This window comes from Ammospiza nelsoni, chromosome 3 (assembly GCF_027579445.1).
Source record: "Ammospiza nelsoni isolate bAmmNel1 chromosome 3, bAmmNel1.pri, whole genome shotgun sequence".
In the NCBI taxonomy this organism is placed as follows: Eukaryota; Metazoa; Chordata; class Aves; order Passeriformes; family Passerellidae; genus Ammospiza; species Ammospiza nelsoni.
This window is the reverse complement of record NC_080635.1, coordinates 26,655,567-26,676,079: the sequence shown is the minus strand read 5'-3', so window position 1 is coordinate 26,676,079 and position 20,513 is coordinate 26,655,567. Positions and strand designations below refer to the sequence as shown.

At 39.8% G+C, this 20,513-nt stretch overlaps 1 protein-coding gene across 1 annotated transcript in view; it reads left to right on the top strand.

Moving 5' to 3' along the window:
- Positions 1–3,716: 3,716 nt before the first annotated feature.
- LRPPRC (leucine rich pentatricopeptide repeat containing) overlaps positions 3,717–20,513 on the top strand; it is an 86,860-nt gene continuing 70,063 nt past the window's right edge. Inside the window, exons 1-8 of the mRNA XM_059468711.1 lie at positions 3,717–3,907; positions 13,688–13,890; positions 16,477–16,599; positions 17,274–17,395; positions 17,485–17,543; positions 18,093–18,179; positions 18,667–18,793; positions 19,818–19,962. Coding sequence (XP_059324694.1) covers positions 3,717–3,907; positions 13,688–13,890; positions 16,477–16,599; positions 17,274–17,395; positions 17,485–17,543; positions 18,093–18,179; positions 18,667–18,793; positions 19,818–19,962 — 1,057 coding nt within the window. The remainder of the gene's footprint in view (positions 3,908–13,687; positions 13,891–16,476; positions 16,600–17,273; positions 17,396–17,484; positions 17,544–18,092; positions 18,180–18,666; positions 18,794–19,817; positions 19,963–20,513) is intronic.

Sequence of the window (20,513 nt, the reverse complement as noted above, 5' to 3'; positions counted from 1 at the left end):
GACTCCATAAACATTATGTCTCAATTTACTGATTAAAGTTTTTCTTATTTTCAGATCTTGATAAATGTGACCTACACCCTCTCATCCAGAGAACTTCAGAAAATATAATTTCCTAAGTTTTCTGTTTCAGCTAAATCACATTTTGAATTAATTTCCCAGGACCTCTTTTCCTTTTCACATCAACCAAACAGTTGTCTTTACCTGTGAAGCAGAATCATGTCTATGGCTTCTCAGTCAGCAGTGAAAAGACAGAACATCTCTGAGCAGCCTTTCATTTCAGATCCAGTTATCCACCAACTGGATTATCAAAGAGTTCTGTTTTTTCTTCATCCTTTGGAGGAATTGTGGTCAGCATCTGTCCCAATGTTCTCTAAAACACTTCTTAAAATGTTCTTTACTGAGTCTGAAGCAGGGAAATCTCAGTGACCGGAACTTACTATCATGCTAACGAATGTCACCTCATTTTTTTTCTTTCTATCTTCCAGTCTGTTGGGGTTCAGGGTTTTCCCTTTTGTTTGTTTCTCCCAGGGGATTTTCTCCCAAATGTTGCAAAGAGACAATAACACCAATACTTGAGAGACAAAAGCAGTTGTCACAGGAAAGGGGCAGCCAGGTTCTCTCTCACCTGGGGGGTTCTCTTGGAGGGGCAGATACCCAGATTTGGGCTGGAAGGAAAGGGGCTGGGGCAGCTCCCGGTGCTCTTGCTCCCTTGCCCTTTGGAGGGCGAACGGCTGAGTCGCTGTGGGGAGATTACGGCACCTCTGCTGGGCTCCATCTCTTGCTGCCTTCTTCAACGGGAGCGAAGTTCTGCTTGTGGGAGCGGACGTTACATTGGGACCTTATTAAAAAAAGACCTTTCCACCATCTGCTCGGGTGCCTCAGGGGAAAGCCTCCTTTCAACCCCCAAGGAAGCCTCTCCTGGCCGTGTCCTGGAGCCGGGCTGCCGCTGCACAGCCCTGCTGTTTCTCTGCCGCTGCTCTGGGGCTTTTGCTACACTGTAGCCGCACACCCCGTGCGGGTTGGGACACCCCCACAGTTCCTGGCACAGCTGCGGAGTTTCTGCCACAGGCCATGTCCATCCCATCCACTGTCACCGCGTGAGGGGGACGCGGCCGGCCTGGCGCCGCAGCGCCCCCTGCAGGCGGGGCAGTCACCGCTCCTGCCCTGCCCGGAGCCACCAGCGCCCCTGCCGGCCGTGGCCGGAACTGCACCGGAGGGCAGAGCACTGGAAGAGCAGGAGGAGATTCATCGGGCTGTTCGCTCTTGTTTGTATTTGCTGTTTATCTGCCAACTGTGATTCCTCTTCCCATACCTTTGCCTGAAAACCCTTTAATTTCAAAGTTATATATTTGAAGGGAAGGGGGTCATATTCTCCATTCCAAGGGTAGTTCCTTCCTTTCTTAGCAGATACATGTCTTTCAATCCTAGATACAGTCCTTCACTGTATCATTTCTGGTCCTTATTGTAAACAATGCATTGTTTCACTGAAGTGAGCTCTCAGGGGCTCTGCCACAGGGCTTCCTCTCTCTAGGTTTTGGAGGGTGCAGCCTCCTTTTTATCCTACTTCCCAGTAACAGGTTGCCCTCTTCCTTTCCCCACTGGCTGAGGCACTAGGAAGGTACAGCCTTCCCAAACCAAGTGCCACGTATTCCCCCCTTGAACCTACTGTTTCATCCCAAAATTCAGAAGTTCAGCCTTGTGCAGACCCTTGTCTGTTTCAGGAGCCAAGCTGTCTGAGCTCTGCAACACACCTGCTGTCCAAAGTTAGTAGAGACATTAAAGCCCTATTTCAAAGATGTTAACACCCATAGCTTCACCCAAATTATTTGTAAAGACATTAGCTTTCCTCTCAAGACTGAACTTTGTATTCCATGAAATGCTGTAACACTGATACAGCAAAAGCCACGATAACATTGCAAATATTGTCTTACAAACTGCAAGTTATTCCTCAGTGAGCAATGTTGAACATCCAGGACTTTAATAAATAACAAAAATGAGTGTACATAACAATTAAAAACTGAGCATTTTGCATCTTGATGATGAGACAAGTCTTTCCAAGTAAAGTGTAATTGGAAAAGGCTGGTCATAGCCAATCTACCTTTAGAGTAATTATTTGCAAGTTACGGCAAAAATGACATGAGTTTTGTATGAAAATATGCATTTAATTTCTAGATACCTCAGCTAATGTTTTATGTCACAGCAACCAGGTTAACTTGGATGCTAAAATGAAACATCAATTCAGGTGGCATCTCAGTAAATACATGCAACCTCAGGCAGAGATTTACTATTGATATTTGGTTTAATGACGTTCTTCCCTCTGCCCGCCACTCCTAGGCGTGAAAAACTTGTTTTTAAAAATTTAAAAACTTAAGTAATAAAATGGTTATAAAAATAGTAATACATTTAGAGTAATAATAATTTGGACAATTTGAATTAGGACAATATGAGACAATAGAAACAAAGAGTTATGGACGTCCAGGTACCTTTTTCTGGGCAGCACAAGCCTGAAAAAGAATCCACGTTAACAAAGGATTAACCCTTAAAAACAATAGCCTGTTGCATATTCATACATCTCATACATAATGCATAAATTCCATTCAAATACAGGATTCTGTCTGGTCATTGTCAGCTTCTTTCTCGGAAGCCTAACAGTGCCTTCGAGGCGGGAAGAAGTTCGTTTCTCCTGATACTGGGGCAATAAATTCTCTTTCTCTGAAAAATTTAGGTGTCCTGTGGCTGTTATCTCGCTACAAGTCCTTTCTTTAAAAAAAGTATCCTACATAGCATAGTTTCTATTTTAACAATTTTTTATAACCAAAACCTATATTTAACACACTACTTAAAAGAATTAATACAGCATTACTTTCTAACACAACACATATAAGATTCATTTTAATATTTGCGAAAAGCCAATCATAAAATACGCATTTTTCACAGAGGCAATGATAACATTTCGGCGGAAAAGCTGACAGCGACCAGCAGCTTTCCCAGCCCAGTTCCCCATGGCTCCCCTGGCGTACACGCCGGCCCGCTACGCTTTCGGTAGGGTGTGGAACCATCAGGGACAGCGAAAAAGCGGCGGCCGCCGCCGGACTGCAGGGAAGCAGTACTTGGGTGGGCAGCCCGGAGAGCCGGGCGGGTAGGGCCAGCAGGCCACGGAGGGGACCGGCATGGAAGAAATCCCGGGAATGCCCACCGAGAGAGCCGGGCGGGAAGGGCCAGCAGGCCAGGGAAGAGCTCCCGGGAGTGCTCGGCAGGGCCAGCAGGCCCCGCGGACCGGCATGGAAGAGCTCCCGGGAGTGCCCAGGAGGGCCAGCAGGCCCCGCGGACGGGCACGGAGGAGCTCCCGGGAGTGCCCAGGAGGGCCAGCAGGCCCCGCGGACCGGCACGGAGGAGCTCCCGGGAGTGCCCAGGAGGGCCAGCAGGCCCCGCGGACCGGCACGGAGGAGCTCCCAGGAGTGCCCAGGAGGGCGAGCAGGCCCCGCGGACCGGCACGGAGGAGCTCCCGGGAGCGCCCTTCGGCAAACGCGCCACTTCCCGCCGCTTCCTCCCGCGCGCCCGCCTTCCGCCGGGACCGCTCCCGGTTGGCTGCCGGGCGGCCCAACCCGGGCCTGCGTGGAACGGCCCATCGGCCGCACGGGGTGGAAATTAGCAGCGCGCTGGCGCCTTAGCGGGCTCTTTCCGAGGCCGCGCTCAGCGCCTCCCCCCTGAGCGGAATGGTTCGTCCCCATCACGTGGGGCTGACGGCGGCGCGGCGCCGGCGCGCGGCTCACGTGCTGCGGGCGGTCATGGCCGCGCTGCTGAGCTCCGCCGGGCGCCTCCGGGCGCTGCGCCCTCGCCTCCCGCCGCTGCTCCCGCCGCTCCTCCGCCCGCCCGCCGCCCCCGCCCCACCGCCCGGCCCCGCCAGGTGAGGTCCCGCGCCGTCGCGCCGCCTGGTAGGGTTGGCGGGGCCGGCTGAGGCTGCGCTCCGCACGCCCAAGGGCACTGCCGGCCATGCTGCCGGGCCCTGCGGCGCCGCTCGGCGTGGCTGCCCCGGGGGCTCTGAGGCAGCGCTCGGCCCCGGCCGGCCCGGCGGCCTCACCGCGTGTGCACGGCCTCGGGGTGAGCGCAGGGCAAAGGCCGCGCCGGAGCCACGCTGCCCTCGGGCTGGGCGGCCTGGGCTGGCCGCGTTTCCCGCCGCGCTGCGCTCAGCAGAGCCCTGGCCGCCGGGGACGCGGCTGTGGTGGGAGCCACACGGCTGGGGGGGGACACGCCGAGGGGAAGGGGCGTGGAGGGAGAGGGGAAGACTGGAGGAGATAAGCAGTGATGGAGCGGAGTTACTGTCCCTTGAGGCGTTCAAGGAACGACTGGACGTGGCTCTTGGTGTTCTGATTATAGCTGACAAGGTGGCGATCGGTCACAGGTCAGACTTGATGATCTTGGAGGTCTTTTGCACCCTAAGTGAGTCGGTGGTTCTGTGACCGACTCTGGGTACCTGCACAGTTGGAATCTGGGATTCCTCTTCGTGCTCTCCGACTCTGCTGTGCCTCCTGTGAGGAGGTACGGCAAGATTTCTTTGCCATGGTTTTCTCTCCCTTCTGTCACGCAGGTAGGGTGGAGAACAGCCTGTGCTACCTGTGTGCATCCCTGCTGCAGGTTTGACAGCACTTACGTGTGGTTAGTGCCCTGCAGGAAGCTTAGAGACGCCAACCTTCATTAACACAACTTCAGACTTACAGATTTATGAGCTGATATAAGGGCTTAGTGCTACCCAAGTTGTTCAGTCTCTTGTTTCGTGTTGTATTTCTGGTGCTCCCTCTAAGTCAATGTAGCTTAATTCCTGGTGCAAAACCATAACAGTGTTCTGCTATTCTAAGTAGATAAATATGTTCATCAGAGAACTTGGTGAGTTCCAGAGCTCCTTCAGAAGAAGGAATGGGAAAAGAAGAATCAGAAATTGAGAACTCCTAGAGGAAAGTCTCACTGTCAAAATAAGGACATTGTTGCTAATTTCCCTTCTTTTAGTGCTTATTAGTCTTAGTTTGGAGCTGTTTTATTGGTAGCCTGGCCAAAATCTTACTTAAAAAAGATGGTTTTCTGTGGTCTTTAATCACTGATGTGTATCAGCTGCCAACAATTGTTAAAATTGGTGTGAAAGATGGAGTAGGAAGGACCAGGAATGTCTGATTTATGGTTGGCAACAGAACTGCACATTTAATTATCTACAAATTATCAATAAACCTTTCTTCTTTCTAGTAACTAAGTTTTGTTTTACTGAACTGGAAGCTTAATTCACTAAATTTGTTGCAAGAAATAATATTCACTGAAATTCATGTGTGACTTGGTGAAGCACAACATTTTATGACCCTAGAATTCCATTTCTAGAAAGAACTTTAGAAGTGCTTTATGTGATGATACTTTGGTTCTTACAGCTGAGGTTTGGTTTATTGGTTGTTTCCCTCCCCATATGTTTTTCTTACACCAAATTGTACTTCATTTCAGTTACAAATTTGGTCATATGTGGGATAGTTCAGTGATCATGCTGAAAACTCTTTTGAAACTTTTTGTACATCCTTCTTGTTCAGTAATTTCATTCCTAAGATAAGTTTTCACTTAAAATCTCCCTGTCACACTACTGTGTGTTTGGGCATCCTAGTGCACAAGTGATGATCTAGAGTCAAAGTGTAAAGCAAAGGTAATACTTACAAACTGATATTTCATGTATTAAGCATATGATCTAATTTAATTTTTTTACCTTAAGTAACTATTTATTGCCTCTTTTTTTTTTTTTTACTTAAGCCTTAATTTCTGGAACTGGACCTCCTTTGAAGAACTAGAGTGCATATGGACAATATTTGGGCTTACTGTACTTGCTGTTCAGGTCTCAAAATTATTTTGAGAATGACATGCAGTCTATTTGGAACAGTAGGGGAAGACACACTCAGTTTTAAGATTCAATAAATAAACAGGAATAAACTTGCATTTTGCAAGTAAATTGTGTAAATAATTGTTTCCATGTGCTGTAGTCACTTTAACATTGAACATACTAAAGTCAGTTCAGAGCAAGTCTCTGACTACTATTACAATAATGGTTGCAGAAAAGTTGCAAATCTGTGAACTTCTTTAGAGGTGTGAAAGAGCAAGCATCACATTCAAGCTGAGGTTTTATGAAAGCATCGTGATTGCTTTGATTTTTAATCTAAGCTTCTTGGAAAAATGAAGTAGGATAGTACATGCATGTTCTAATGGTTGAGCAGCATTTCATAGCAAGTCAGATTTAAGACAAATTTACTCTTTCACTTGACCCACCTGTGATGTGAAATGTGAAATAACTTGAGCTACATCATCACTCTCCTGACATGCAATTTCATTGCAGATCAACTTCAGCAGACCAATACAACAAACTTCTGATCTGCAGGAGCACAGTTCAGCAGTGCCCTGATTTATGTGGTACAGATGGCTTACTGGAACTTACAAAAGCTTCACTAGGGGGAAAAATGCCTGAATTTGCTGTTACTATCTGACTGTCAAGAATGGTGTAACAAACCTCTCCACTGACAAGTGTTCAGAGTATTTTTGAGTTCACATCAGGATATTTATTCTACATACTGTACATACTGTTTCTGCTCTGGGAAAGTTAGTGCTCAGAAATAGGGTCTTGGCTCCGTTCTTCTGACAGCCTCCTGTTGCTGGCCACCTTGGCTGGCTCTAAATCAGGGAAGGAGAACAGTTAGGCTCCTAAAGCTTAGAGATCATGGAAGTATAGCTGAAGAGGAAAATCAAGCAGAATCAGTACAATAACAAAATGAAATCAAACTAGCAAACCGGCTCCAGTGTGGGCTCTTCTCTCCACAGGACCAAAGGTCCTGCCAGGACTCTGCTCCTTCACGAGCTTGTCTCTGTTTTCAAAAATGAATTCATCATAAATCCAAAAGACAGCCCCATACTTGCTACTTTGAAGAAAATTAACCCAGGCAAAACCAGCCCAGAAGGTGCTTGTAAGAACTCTTGCCTTTTGATTCATTGTGCTGTGTTTAATTATGTTGTTAAGATGGGAGAGGAAATATCTCTTTTAAAAAGGTTTCAGACTGGGGAGATGGATTTTATTAAGTCATAAATAAAAGACCCAAATGATTCATGGCTTAGTGAATAGTGCATTTTCATTTTTTAATTTGTTTTGGGTTAGCTGCAAACAAGTTCTTTTTGGCTATTTACTGTCATACTCAGCAATCCATTACCAATGGATAGAAATGTAGAACTGAATGCTTAATGAAAACATAGAACTGAATGCTTAATTACATTAGCAAAATGATAGAAGGAAGGGTCTTCAAATGCAGAGGAGGCATAGAGTGGACTTGCTTTCCATAATACTTTGCTGTAATAAAGTTGCACAAACTGTGCTGTTGTAATTAGGTGTTCTGGTGATGGATATAAAATGCCCACATACTTCCCAAGAAATCACAGAATCTTAGAGGCGTTAAGGTTGGGAAAGATCTCTAGGATTATCGAGTCCAACAGTTGGCTGACACTGCCAACCTCACCACTAAGCCATGTCCCCAAGTACCTCACCTACCTGTCCTTTGAACACTCCAGGGAAGGTGACTGACACTTCCCTGGGCACCCTGTTCCAGTGCTTGACACCCTTTTCAGTGATGAGGTTTTTCCCAAGATCCTAAGTGCAGTACAAAAGGTTTTCTCTTTTACTTCTTGTGAATCACTTAAGGAATTTTTTAGACATTCTCCCAAGAAACACAAAGCTTGTCAATCTACATGAAAAGACATGAATTTTTCTCTCTGGTAAGATCCTGCTGTATCTCACTGTAGCAACTATATGGTGGCCTGAGCATTGTGCCTTTTTGTACAGCTGATCATGGCTAACAGCACAAATACTGCTTTAACAGTCATGTGAATCATGCTGGGATCTCAGGTGGTAAATTTAGTGTTAGGTTTACTGAATTTAGTGTTAGATCTGGAGTGCTTTTATGTACACTAATGAATTCTAACTCACGTTTGCCATTATTCTGCTTCAATGATGACTTTATTTTGAGAACTATTTCATGCAGGTTTTGCCTATTTAGTTTAGAAAGAATGAAATATTCGATACTTTCTGTAGAAAAAGCACAACAACTACCTAATTATGGCTCTGGTAAAGGGAGGCAAATGTCTCATATTTATAATTAAACATGTGGTTATCTTCATATATTTATACAAATATATAAATAATGTATGAATAAATATATAGCTGAATATATAAATATAATTAAATGTTTGTAATTGGTCAAGTCTTATGGAAAGCAACCCTTCTGCTGCTGCAAGGGGAAACATGAACTACTTTTTGGGTTTTGGGAAAGATGGGACTTAGGCTGGTGTGTAAGATATGTTCCTATAGGAAATTAAAGGCAGTGCCTTAAGTCTGCTCTAGCAGTGTGGAAGATATAAGTATGTGGGTACAGCACTGGGATTCCTACTTAAACCCTTGTAAAGAGAAGAATTTTACTGGTTGATTTGATGTAAATTTCTCCATGCACACTTCATCTCTGCATCAGTTTTTGTGAGTTGATGTTCAGCTGCTTTCCCAGTGTTGTAAGCTAAACTGGAGGTGGAGTTGCCACTTGTTTTGGGATTACAACTGCACAGGTAACCTTTCCTGTGTGGGTGAGGGCTGCAGCTGTAGAGACAAAGCTGAAAATGGTGTAAAGGCTCCAATATCTCAAGGCTGCTTCCAATCCTGTGATTGTGGGAGTTGGAGAGAGATTGTCATAGGGCTCAGTGTATCCTTTTGAGCTTTTTCCAGTTCTGAAGTGTATTAGAGAGAAATTACATGTTTTGGGGAAGAACCACATTGCTTGTTCAGACAGATCTGAAATTTACTGTGCAGCTTTATGTGCTTGTAGATAAAGTGCTTCACATGGAGAAAATATTAAAATACCATTTGGAGGTAATAGATGAAAGTAAATACTTGGTACTCATTGCAGCTCTTAGGGAAGTATGTATTTTGTTGTGTAGCATAGCATTTAAGTCTGGAAAAAGTGAATTAAAGTAATGGGGGAAATATAATTACATCATAAAACTGTAATCAAACATCTAGTTCTGAGGCAGCATCAGAAATATCAAGGTCATGCATGATAGATTTTTTCCCCACTCCTAATTTTACTTTAGAAACTTCCAAATGAGAAACCTTGACTGAAGTATCCCATTCAAATATTTCCTTACAATTAATATTACAACCATTAGTATTGGTTGTGTGATTCCTGGTGGATTAGGTTCAGTTGCTTCTGTGTTTGGAGAGTGAGATGGGAGAGACAAGTCCTTTAGGTCTTTTATACTTGGTTTTTTTTTCCTGAATGAACACACCATGATGGAGAGATCATTATCTGTATTTTAGCTATGTTCCTGTGTTTAGGAGCTGAGAATTCAAAGTCTTTTTCCTGTGTGGTGTTTCATGCTTAGCAATGCCTCATTTTCAGTGCCCTCTGGGCTGCACAGCTTAGCAAGTTATACCCCATCTTGAATTTCTGCTTTTGTCCAAAACATACAACTTTTTGTGTTCTGTATTGAAGCTATTATTGCACATGGATTGTGCCAGTCCTTTCCTAGTTGGGTCAGGAGATAGTTTCACTTAGACTCCCCCACAATATTCCCAGTTCTGCAAGGAACCACATTTTAATTTTGTGTATGGATTTAAAATTTTCTTTGCACAACTACTGCTCCCATACTAGAAATACATTGTATCTCCTTGCTTTTCTTGAAAGCAGGTTGTCAGGTAAAGTGGTGCCAGAAGCCTGTACATCAATCTGTATTTTTTTGTTAGGCTTCTGTTTTTCCCACAACTTACATGGATTTTTCAGAGTAAATCCAAAGAACTGGAGTTTGAGTAAGATCCAGTCATTTGCCTTCAATATATCTTAATGTTTTCAGGAATTATTTGAGTCATTCTTCCATATTCTCACCTACACCCCCATCTCCTTGTTAAAATTAGTAGTGATAGTTAAAATTTACAGATGGTTGCAATTAACATTTCTTGAAAGCCAAACAGTGTATGAGCTGTCATTTTTTTCCCTGTGAAGAGGTGATTTCTAAAATCATCTTTATTAAATTTAGCAACCTTTCTTGCTGCCTTTTTGGATCACTTCCTGAGAGAAATAGTTAACATGGCCTTCTTGATTTTTATCCTTGCTTTTTTTTCTATTTGTCTTAATTGGATGTTGTTTTTCAGCTTCTGAAAATTAAAGATTCCTGATGCATGGATAACTGCCTCGTTTTGTTAGCTTCTTTTTATGTTTCATAGGGAGGTTGCCTGCTCTGTTCTCCTACCATTTGCCTGAAATCAAACCTAATGCTGTGTCCCTTAATTTGTTAAGTTTGTATCTTTTCATGAAAGCTGACTTTCTGGTCTGCTCAGTCTTTCATCTTATAAAATAGTCAGCTCTTTTTTGGTGTTTTTGGTTTTTTGTGGTTTTTTTTTTCTTTTTTTTTTTTTTTTTAATTTGGAGTTCTTAGTTGATTTGTAGTGCTACATACCAGATTCAAAACAGTAGATGCTGCAGCATCATTCACCTTTTGAAGCCATAGTTATTTTTAACAAATTCTTATTATGGGATTGGCTTAACATTACACAGCACCTTCGTGTAAAGATGTAATTCATTCAAATGCTGAAGGCCTGCTGAAGAAATGCTCAATTCTGCTCACCTTTCAGAAGGTAAAGTTACTGTATAAAAATAACACTTTCATATGTGTCTAGTGTTTTACAGTGTGCAACTGTAGCAATTGATACTTATGTTATAAATAGCGTGGTGCTAAATGTGAAGCAGGAGAGTTTAGTAGCAAATGAAACTTAAGAGTCTTCTTGTGCTGTTAACCAGCTTATGCTGAGCATGTACATAGTGTTGTCTTTACACTTCATCTGATGGTGCTGTGCAAGTGTTTAAAGTACTTGTGACTTCTGACAAGAAACTCTTACAAAGATGGCTTTCTTAAAACAGTGCAGGACTTAAGAACTTAGATACCAATTTGTCTGTGGTTAGAAGTATGCTGTATGTCATAAGATACTGTTCAATAATTTGAAAAATACTTTAAACATGAGCAGGTTTTTACAGGGAAAAGCATTTCAATTCTAATCTGAAGCACAAGAGTTGTGTCCACTCATGCTTTGATTGTTAATGGGAGTTAAAGTATCAATTTCTGTATTCCAAATACAGCCCTGTGTTGCTACAGCTTCCAGAGCATTTTTCTAACCTTTCTGGAAGCATTCTGAAAAGCTTTCAAGTAGCTTTTTAATTTATATCTTTAAGAAAATTATAAAGAACTTGCATTCATTACAATTTCATTCTTCTAGCTGTCCACTGGCTAGCTCGAAGTTGAGAATTGCTATTCATGTGTTATAAGGAGTTGAGTTCTAGGCATCTCACTTGTTTGTTAAATCCTGGAGGAGTGAAAATTTAGTGTCTCACTGTTATTCTTACCTTCTGCTACTGGATTTTATGCTAATTAGTCTAATGATTTCAGATTTCCAGAAGTACCCTCTGGTCACAGGAGGCAATAGAAGGAGAGGAAAAGGAGGGAAAGAACTGAGGAAAATGACACCCTTGGGAATACTTTTAGTGAGACATGGCATTACTAGTAGCAGCAAAAAAGTTTGTTGTTAATCTGACAAGATGCTTACCATGAAAAATAGTGTTTCAGAGCTTTTCCTTTTTTGTTTGTTTTTATTTCTAGTTTCTCTGATTTTCGGTACTTTTTCTTTCTCAGTTTCTTTTTATTCCATGTTAATTCTGGTGGGCTGTGGACCTGTTGAGCTGTTTCCTCTCTAAGCTGATGCAACAGTAATTTTACTTTTTTGTAGAAGGGGATAAATTGATATTGTGCTCGGTTAGTAAGTGAAATAAGCTCACAGAGGGATCTGAATAAAATGAGAGCTAGCCCAAAGGGACTGGTGGGAACTTGCATCTATCAAGGAATGGAACTGACACTACAGGAGGGGATCTCTCCTTTTTTGTCAGTCTTTCTTCCTTTCTTCAATTCTTTCTTCTTTATACTTTCTCTAGTGAAATACCATGTAGATAGTTAGCTGGGCTCTGGGATATTCTTCAGGAGGAAACTTTAGAAGATAGGGCAGTGTAAAAATCATGTTCTTGAAAAAGCTAACGCCAAATAATAGTGATGTTCTTCATTACTGAAGGATTTTTTTTTAAATCAAATATCATCTGTTAAACTGCTGTCATGGCTCCATTAGGAAAGAGATTCTGCTTCAGGCTACTTCTAGAATTTATGGCCTGCTGAGCTACCAAATCAAGATTTCAAAGAGCAAGGAAGAAGTTGGCCTTTTGGGCTACTTTCTGCTCACAAGAGGCGAGCAGATGGTAAACCACCAGTCTGTATTTTGTACCCCAGTGATGATTTCTCTGCCATTTAGCAGCTTGCTGCCAGTGCTTCTGAAACACGCAATTGCCACCAGCAAGATTTTCTCCTCCACTGGGCTTGTGTCCTTGGGCCCTAAACAATGACTGTTGGGTGAGAAAGCAGCCAGCAGATAGAGCTGGGAGAAGCTGCAGGGACAGGAAATGGTTTTGTAGAGAATGTCAGCACTCCTGGCTTTTAGAGCTGCCATTTCACAAAATGTGGAGCCATTACTTTGTGGTATAGACTCCTGGAGCACCTGTAACAGCAGGGAGTACAAACCTTGGGGGTTTGGGGTTTTTTTAAACTGGTCTAAAAAGCTTACAGAAATTTAATTTAAGAGTTGTCTGAAGAGCCAGAGATGAGGAAGGGCAATTTTAGAAGTTGCTGAATCTTGCTTTTTGCCACCCAGGAAGTAGCACCTTTTTTTGTACAGGATTCTGGAGGAGAATAATCTGGTTTATTTTATGAAGTTGTAAGCACAGTTGAGAACAGACTTCCTGAAATGCTTATGTGTAATGATAATTTCACCTGCACAGGCTGTTCATAACCTTGGTGTGGCACATATTCAAATTTTTTTTACTCTTATATATTAACTTGTTCTTTAAAAAAAAAAAGCAAGCTTTTTTTTATTGCTTTGCTGGAAATAAGATCACTTTCTTGTTACGCTTCTTTTTGTCATATTTTATTTTGAGAAAATAAATGTTTAAACAAATCTGCTGTTGATGTCTGGTTTACATGGCAGAATGGGTGGATACTTCATGCTGGTTATTGTCAATTCTGTAAAATGTGGAATGATCCTGTTGGTGTCCAAGCCATTGCTGTCTAACACACCGACCTCTGCATTAGTTCTTGCGCAGTTTAATTGACATGGAAGGTATGATTTGCTACCTTGATTTACTGTGTTCTGGAAGGTCTGTCTGTGACTGTTCTTGAGAGTTTTCAAAACCTTTTGAGAGCTTTAGGGAGTGGCTGTAATGGGACAATAGACTTTTATAGCACTTTGGATGACTTAAAAGTTTTGTTTTTGTGGGAATATTATTTGAACCATTTAATTCATGAGATGAAACTAACTGAAAATTTCAGAGAAACTTGTCACTGTGAGAAAATGTATGACTGACTTTTTAATTAGAAAGACACTGAAACGAATCACTTAAATATTTGTTTGTTTATTTTAAAATGGAATGTTTTTGAGACTATTCATCAGCAAGCAGTGCCTTATTATATTTTTGACATTATGTGACTAGTCTAGATCCAAAATGACTCACAGAAATGTAATCTTTTTTTTGTTTGTTTGTTTCTGTTCAAGCAGAAATGCTATAAGCCAAATCAGGTTCTTCACACTTGCACCTCAAGAGGAAGGAAGTGTTAAAGAAGAAGCAGTGGCAGAAGTTCGAACCAGACGGACCTGGCAGTTTGACTGGGCGTTAAATAAAGTGGATAACTCTGTCAGAAAAACTGGCCGCATCCCTAAAACTCTTCTACTCAAAATCTTCCAGGATATAAGCAATGCAGGTAAGTTGCTTCCACTTAAAACCCAATTAAGCTGAATTTCAGGCTGCTGTCTAACCAAGGAAATGAACTAAGTGTTCTGATCTGTATTTTGTCTTTGAATGTTGTTTGATCTGCTGTATATGTTGATGGACAGGCTTTAACTGCTTTGGAGATATTGTTTTGAATGCTCATGGTAGCTTATTCAAGCTTGGGTTTTTTGTGTCTTTAAGAATTTAAGTCTTATAAATGTGTACTTTTAAGGTATGTTATATTGCCTTGCTTATTGTTGCGTTTTAATCTGGTAATGCACTTTCCTCATGTAACTGTATTTTGCTCTCTGAGCAGGGATCATACATGCCTCCTTTGCAGTGTATATTTTTAAAGCATCTATAATGAACCATGCTGCCCTTAAGATGTTATTTGTCTTAAATGGAATTACAACAGGGAAATGTGGAGGTGATACACAAGTTTCCATGTTCCCACGTAGCTGTGTTCATGACAAGAAAGCTTTGGGTTTTTTTTGATAAAAGAAAACCAAATAGCTGAGGCATTGTCCATTCTGATCGATTCAATACCTCTTTGGCTAAAATATGCAGACCACATTAGTGTTTTGCAGACCAGTTGCCACCATTGCTGAGGTTTGGTACCAGTTGGGATGAGTCAGTGGAGGTATTTAAAGAATATACTTGCTAACTACTACTGCCAATATTTATCAATGGCAGCCTGTCGCAGACATCTTTTCATTAAAATCCTTTCTTAGGATTTTGCCTGCTGAAGCTGAGAAGTTTCAGCCACAAATGTAAACAATGGTTGTCTGCTGCTGTGGAATGCAACAGGTGGATCCGTGATTGGTCTCCTGTGGATGTTTGGATTTACTGACCACTCATGGCAGAGCTGCTCTTGCTCTCTGCTGAGACACAGACCTTTGTTATTCATTCTGTTCTATTCTTAGCTTAGCTAGCCTTCTGAGAACTTTTCCTTCTATTTCTTTTAGTATAGATATAATGTAATGTGTATATGTCATAAAATAATAAATCAAGCCTTCTGATCATGGAATCAACATTCTCGGCTCTCTCTCTTCTTGAAAACCCCTGTGACCATGGTCACAGCAGCATGTATTATTTTGCTTAAGTTTTAAACTTTGCTGTGTGTTACTCTGTTCTGTAATGCCTTGTCTAGGTGGCATTGTGCTTTTAAAAGTGTTCCATTTTACTGTTTAAAGGCTGATCCTTCAATTCATGCTCTTTCTGTTGAATGTAGTTTTTTTCCTTTTTGCTTGGGACATCCTTTCTGGTTCTGACTGCTTTGTTGTTTTTTCCATGTAAGCCTTTAATTTGGGAATGTGGGTTGGCAAGAGCTTTGTGTCTGTAAACCTCTCTGCAAGTAGTTCTTCATGAACCTTGACTAGTTCCACAGTTTCTAAGTCATACTAACAAAAAAAAGTCTTAATCTCTTATAGGGTATTCCTTTGGCTTTGGAATTGTATTTAAAAATAAAAGCGTAGAACCTCACAAATGATTTAGCTAAGGTGCTATTAAAATAAATGGCAAATATTACCATATGAAAAATTTAGTCCGTGTTTATTTATGAATAATGAAACTAGTTTAGCAAAAGTGTGGAAAGTTAGTGTTGATTTCTGCCTGTTTCTATTATTTTTCCATTTCTAATTATAACACAAAAAATACCTGAAAAAGGTGTTTGCAGTAGATCTCACTGTGTATCTCTCCATCCTCACACTGCCAAAAGTTTTTGATTTTCTTTTCCTTTTCAAGGTACTATGAAACTGAAGATGTGTTGTCGTTTTCATTGCATGCAGTAATTATGTGCAGGGATTTAAATGCTGGTCAGTTAAGAATTGATGATCATACTTGACAGCATGTTGCTTTCTAAGGAAACTCATTTTTGTATCTAAACTCTTTGTATCTAAAGGTGGGATAGAGAAAATAATTGTCTTCAGCTGACTGGGTCATCTGTGATAGATTCTGCAGTTCTGCCTTTGCCTCAGGAATAGTAGTGAAGTACAAGAAAGAGATGAGTTTATAGTTAACTTTTTTGACATTCTGTGACTAGTACAGAAGTCAGAAAAGGCAGATAATCTTACAGTTCACTATTCTCTAGGTGTAAATTTTCTCATTTATTATGTATTAAGCATAGGCCGAACTGGAAATGGAAGTTTGTGTGGAAGTGTCTCTGACTACCACTTGTGGAATTATATTGAATTGGTATGAAGCATTTTGACATTTTAGAAATTTATGAGAAAGTCATGTCCCTGTTACAATGAAATCATCTCAGGATCTTGAGTTGGGAAGTTGAAAGTATTGGATAATCTAAGTTTAGGAATTTTGTGTTGTCTTCTGACAATTTCTGCTCAGCTAAGCTCATTATTGTACTAAATGGCATGTTTTGTCATGAATCTTTTTGGGTAATGCACAGTAGTGCTGTTGTTTAATCATTTGGGTATCCTGTTCATTTAAAATCTTCAGTCTTGGAGAAAATTCTGTTTTATAGAAAATGCTAAAATATTTCAGTAGATCGGTCTCAAATTTATTTCTGATGTTGAATGCATAATCATGTATTAATAAATTTGTGGTTTTGTTCCATTTGCAGGGTGTCCAGGGAGTAACCACACCTTGCTTTTGTTGCAAAGTTGTGGTGCTGTCTTACCAGAGGTATTGTCATCGGAAAGAACAGAACTGGCCCATATGATATGGGACAAGATGAAAGAACTTGGTACGTTGTGTCTGTTAGTCCTTCTTGCAAGAACAGCTCTGTGCTTTAGTTGCTCTCTTTGTAATGAGACACAATTTATTTTAATGGTATTTAAATGTTAGGTTATAACAGGTTGCACTTACTACTGAATGAACGGTGGGTTTTATTGTTCAGGTGAGAGACCTGTTTGTAATTCTGGGGGTTATAGTGACATCTAGGGGTGTTAATCTAAAATTCTAAAATCTAAAGATTTTTTGAAACATGCTTAAATTGGACTTCTGCTTGATTTTGATTATTGAGTTTACTTTCTGTTAGATGCTACCTATATATTTGATGGGCTATGTATTCCTAGTGCTACCAGCAATTTTATCAGATTATATTTTTATTGTGAGTCATTTATGTATAGATAATGCATAGGTAAATGCTTTTTTGATAGTAACATTGCCAAATCTGTAAAATAAATACAGCTGTAGAGACTGTAGAATAGCATTGCTGTTACTGTGCTCATTATGTTTTAGCCTTTTATAAACACCAGAGCTGTTAAATAAATGTCTGATGCTTCAAAGGTGAATAAAATTACTGTCTCCTAAGTTCATACAGAATAAAATTGACAGGAAATTAATTACCTGAGAAAGCTATGGAACTGTGTTGAATTTAGAGAATCTACATTGACTGTGGTTGAAATACTTCCTTAGGTGCTGTGTATGACACGAGCCATTACAATGCTTTGCTTAAAGTGTATCTTCAGAATGAGCACAAGTTTTCTCCGACAGAATTCTTGGCCAGGATGGAGGAAGCAAATGTGCAGCCCAATCGAGTAGGTGTCCTTTTAAAGATCTTCATTCTTAATAGCAGGCTCCATTTATTGAATGGAAATAATTAAATTCCCCATTTTGTTTTCTACAGGTTACATACCAAAGGTTGATTGCTGCTTATTGCAATGAGGGTGACATTGAAGGAGCAAGGTATTCTTTTGCATTTATGTTTAAAGGGATTTCCACAAAATCTGTTTCTCATATTCCCTACCAGTGATGTTAAAACTGATTTCTGTGTGATTCACCAAAATTGATCAAAGCAAAAAAGGATTTTAATAGAAGTATATTTTTAACCAAGTAATGAAGAACAATTTCCTGGAGACTGCCAAAACCTACACAAACGAAATAAAAATAAGTGATAGACCAGTGTGTTCAAATCAAGTTGTAATCACATTGCTCAGAAAATAACTTGTTTTTGTCATTGCTAGAGCCATCATGCAAAAGTGTGAGGTTATGAAGGCTTACTGTCAAAGGCATTTGAGAATAAAGTGGGCTAAGGAGCAAATAGTAATAATTCTGGTTGTTGTTGTTTTTACACAGGGCTTGCCAGGTATCTCTAACAATTTTAGCAAGGTTAAGCTGTAACAGTGTGATTGAGGGGTATGAGAAATAAGTAAAAGGAAGATAAAAATAAAAAGAACCCAGCCCCACCTTAGTGTCTGCATGTTCCAAAGTTGCAAATACAATTTTTTTTTTCAGTAAGATTCTTGGATTTATGAAGAGCAAAGATCTCCCCATCACCGAGGCAGTATTCAGTAGTCTTTTGAAAGGACATGCAAGATCGGGGTAATGTTTAATACCTTTTATTCCTTTTGTTTACTGTTAGCTTTACTAAAATACAAAATGTTACTGTACAGAAAAAATTACATGCTGCAGAATAGTGTGGTGGTTTTGAATAATCATGTGTAGAAGACTGTCTCTACATTTATGAAGCAAAAAAGCTATTTAACAAAGGAAGTAGATTTTTTTCTTGTGTCTGAAAATCTTGTATTTCAAGATAAATTGCTGTACTTTTGTAGTGTTTGAGAAGAAATGTGCTGCACTTAGTTCTGAACTTTATAATCTGTTAAAGTTGAAAGAGTATTTTAAGTAATACAATTACTAAAAAGATATGCACTTTCACCTTTCAGAATTTGCTTTGTTAAAATAAGTTTCTCTAAGCCTGTTGCAGTCTTTGTTTCCAATTCTAATTAATTTAGTGAGGAAATGTAGTAGTCGCAATAAGCATCATTATGATTAAATCTACTGAGAATCTTGCTTTGAATTCTTTCAGAGATATGAAAAGTGCAGAGAACATCCTTTCAGTGATGAGGATGGCTGGTGTTGAACCAGGTCCAGACACCTATTTATCACTGCTGAATGCGTATGCTGAAAAGGGTGATGCTGATAGCATCAAAAAGGTATTGCCAATTTGAATTTAAATACAACTTGTTTTATCTTTTGTTCAATATAACTTTAGAATGCTTTCTGTCCCGACTGGAGAAATAAAAATTTATAATTGGTTTCCTCCTACTTGGAAGTAATTATCAAAAATTTTTTATTGCAATTAAATAGCTGATTTAACAGAAAGCAATGTCACAATTTCTAAAACATAGTTGTCTTTTGATAGTGGCATTTCACTCTGGGAAGATAGATTTGTCAGTGAGCAATTTAATAATTTAGGTTTTTTTTTAAAGACAGTACATGTGGGATATCTATGTGTTTATTTATGAAAACAACAAAAAAAGTAAACCTTGCTTATTCTGTTCCCATTGAGCCATTCTTTGGCCATTGAAATCACAGGATCTTTCCAGTAAAAATGAATTTTTGTTTTGAGAATTCATACAAACAGCTTAGGTATTTGTAAGGTGAGGCTTCCTTACAGCCCTTTGTGTAGCTGATTTTTTTTTCAAGTATTCTCTCACTTTTTTTTAAATCAAAGAAATACTCATGAAGCAATGAGAAAAGATCAAACCAGTTTTTTTAAGTTGTTTCAGGAGTTTAATCAGATGTAGAGGACCAAATCAAGGAAGAAGATATTGGAAACAATTTTCTGCTATGACTTGAACAAATATTCATCAACCAATATTCTTCCAAACAGTGTAAAAATGTTGGATTTGTCCTTCTTCCCTTTACAAAGTAATTTCTTTTGAAAGTCATCTCACAATGAGAATACCTCTAGTGTTCTAAGATATTATTAGATATTAGAAAGAAACTATATGCTGTATCCCTTTTAGGTGTCCCTTTTTCTTTTCACAGTTTAAAGGTGTTTGAATCTCTCTTAATACTTCTTGCGTATTTTTTTCTCTACCATGTTCCATTATCTAAATCTGTGGATTTTAAAAAAGAAAAACCCTAGGTTTTTATGCTTGTTTTGATTTAAAAAGTATACTGTTTTGAGTCACTTTGGAGTTGATTCAAGTTAAATTTATTTTGATTTTACAGACTCTAGAGCAGGTTGAGAAGACTGAAGGGTATCTTATGGACAGGATTTTGATGCAGGTGATTTTTAGCCTTGCCAAGGCTGGATATCCACAGCACATCGAGGATATTAAAGGACGTATAAGATTTGAAAAGGAAATAATTCCAGGTATGTCCTTGGTTCCCACAGCAGGGTGGAGAGAGAACACTTTTTTCCTTTTTTTCTTATTTTTGGTTTTTTTTTTTTTTGTTTTTTTTTTTTTTTTTTTTTTTTTTTTGTTTTTTTTTTTTTTTTTTTGGTTTCGTTGTTGCTGGTTTTTTCCTTCTTTTTCCAAAAATAGGTAATTTTGCAGTTTTCTCTTGAATACTGAGGGAAAGGAACATTATTGCCATTACTTTGTGGATTAATTTGTGTGCTTGTGTGGTTTAGATGTATTTCATAAAATCTAAATATGAAACAGCTTTAATAATTTGAAAAATTAATCTGTCATTAAAAAAAAATTCTAACATGAATTAAGTTTTTATAAGAAAGAAGCAAGTGTGGAGTCCTTTCTTAACACTGCTGTTAAGATTCGTGTTGTGAGAGCTCTTCAAGACTGCCATAAAAAAAGGGATAGTAAATGCTGAATACAATTTTTTATTACCAACCTTTAAAGTTGCTTGTGGATCCCAGTATGTTTAATCTGATTGATAACTATTAATTATACTTCATGCTTTTTT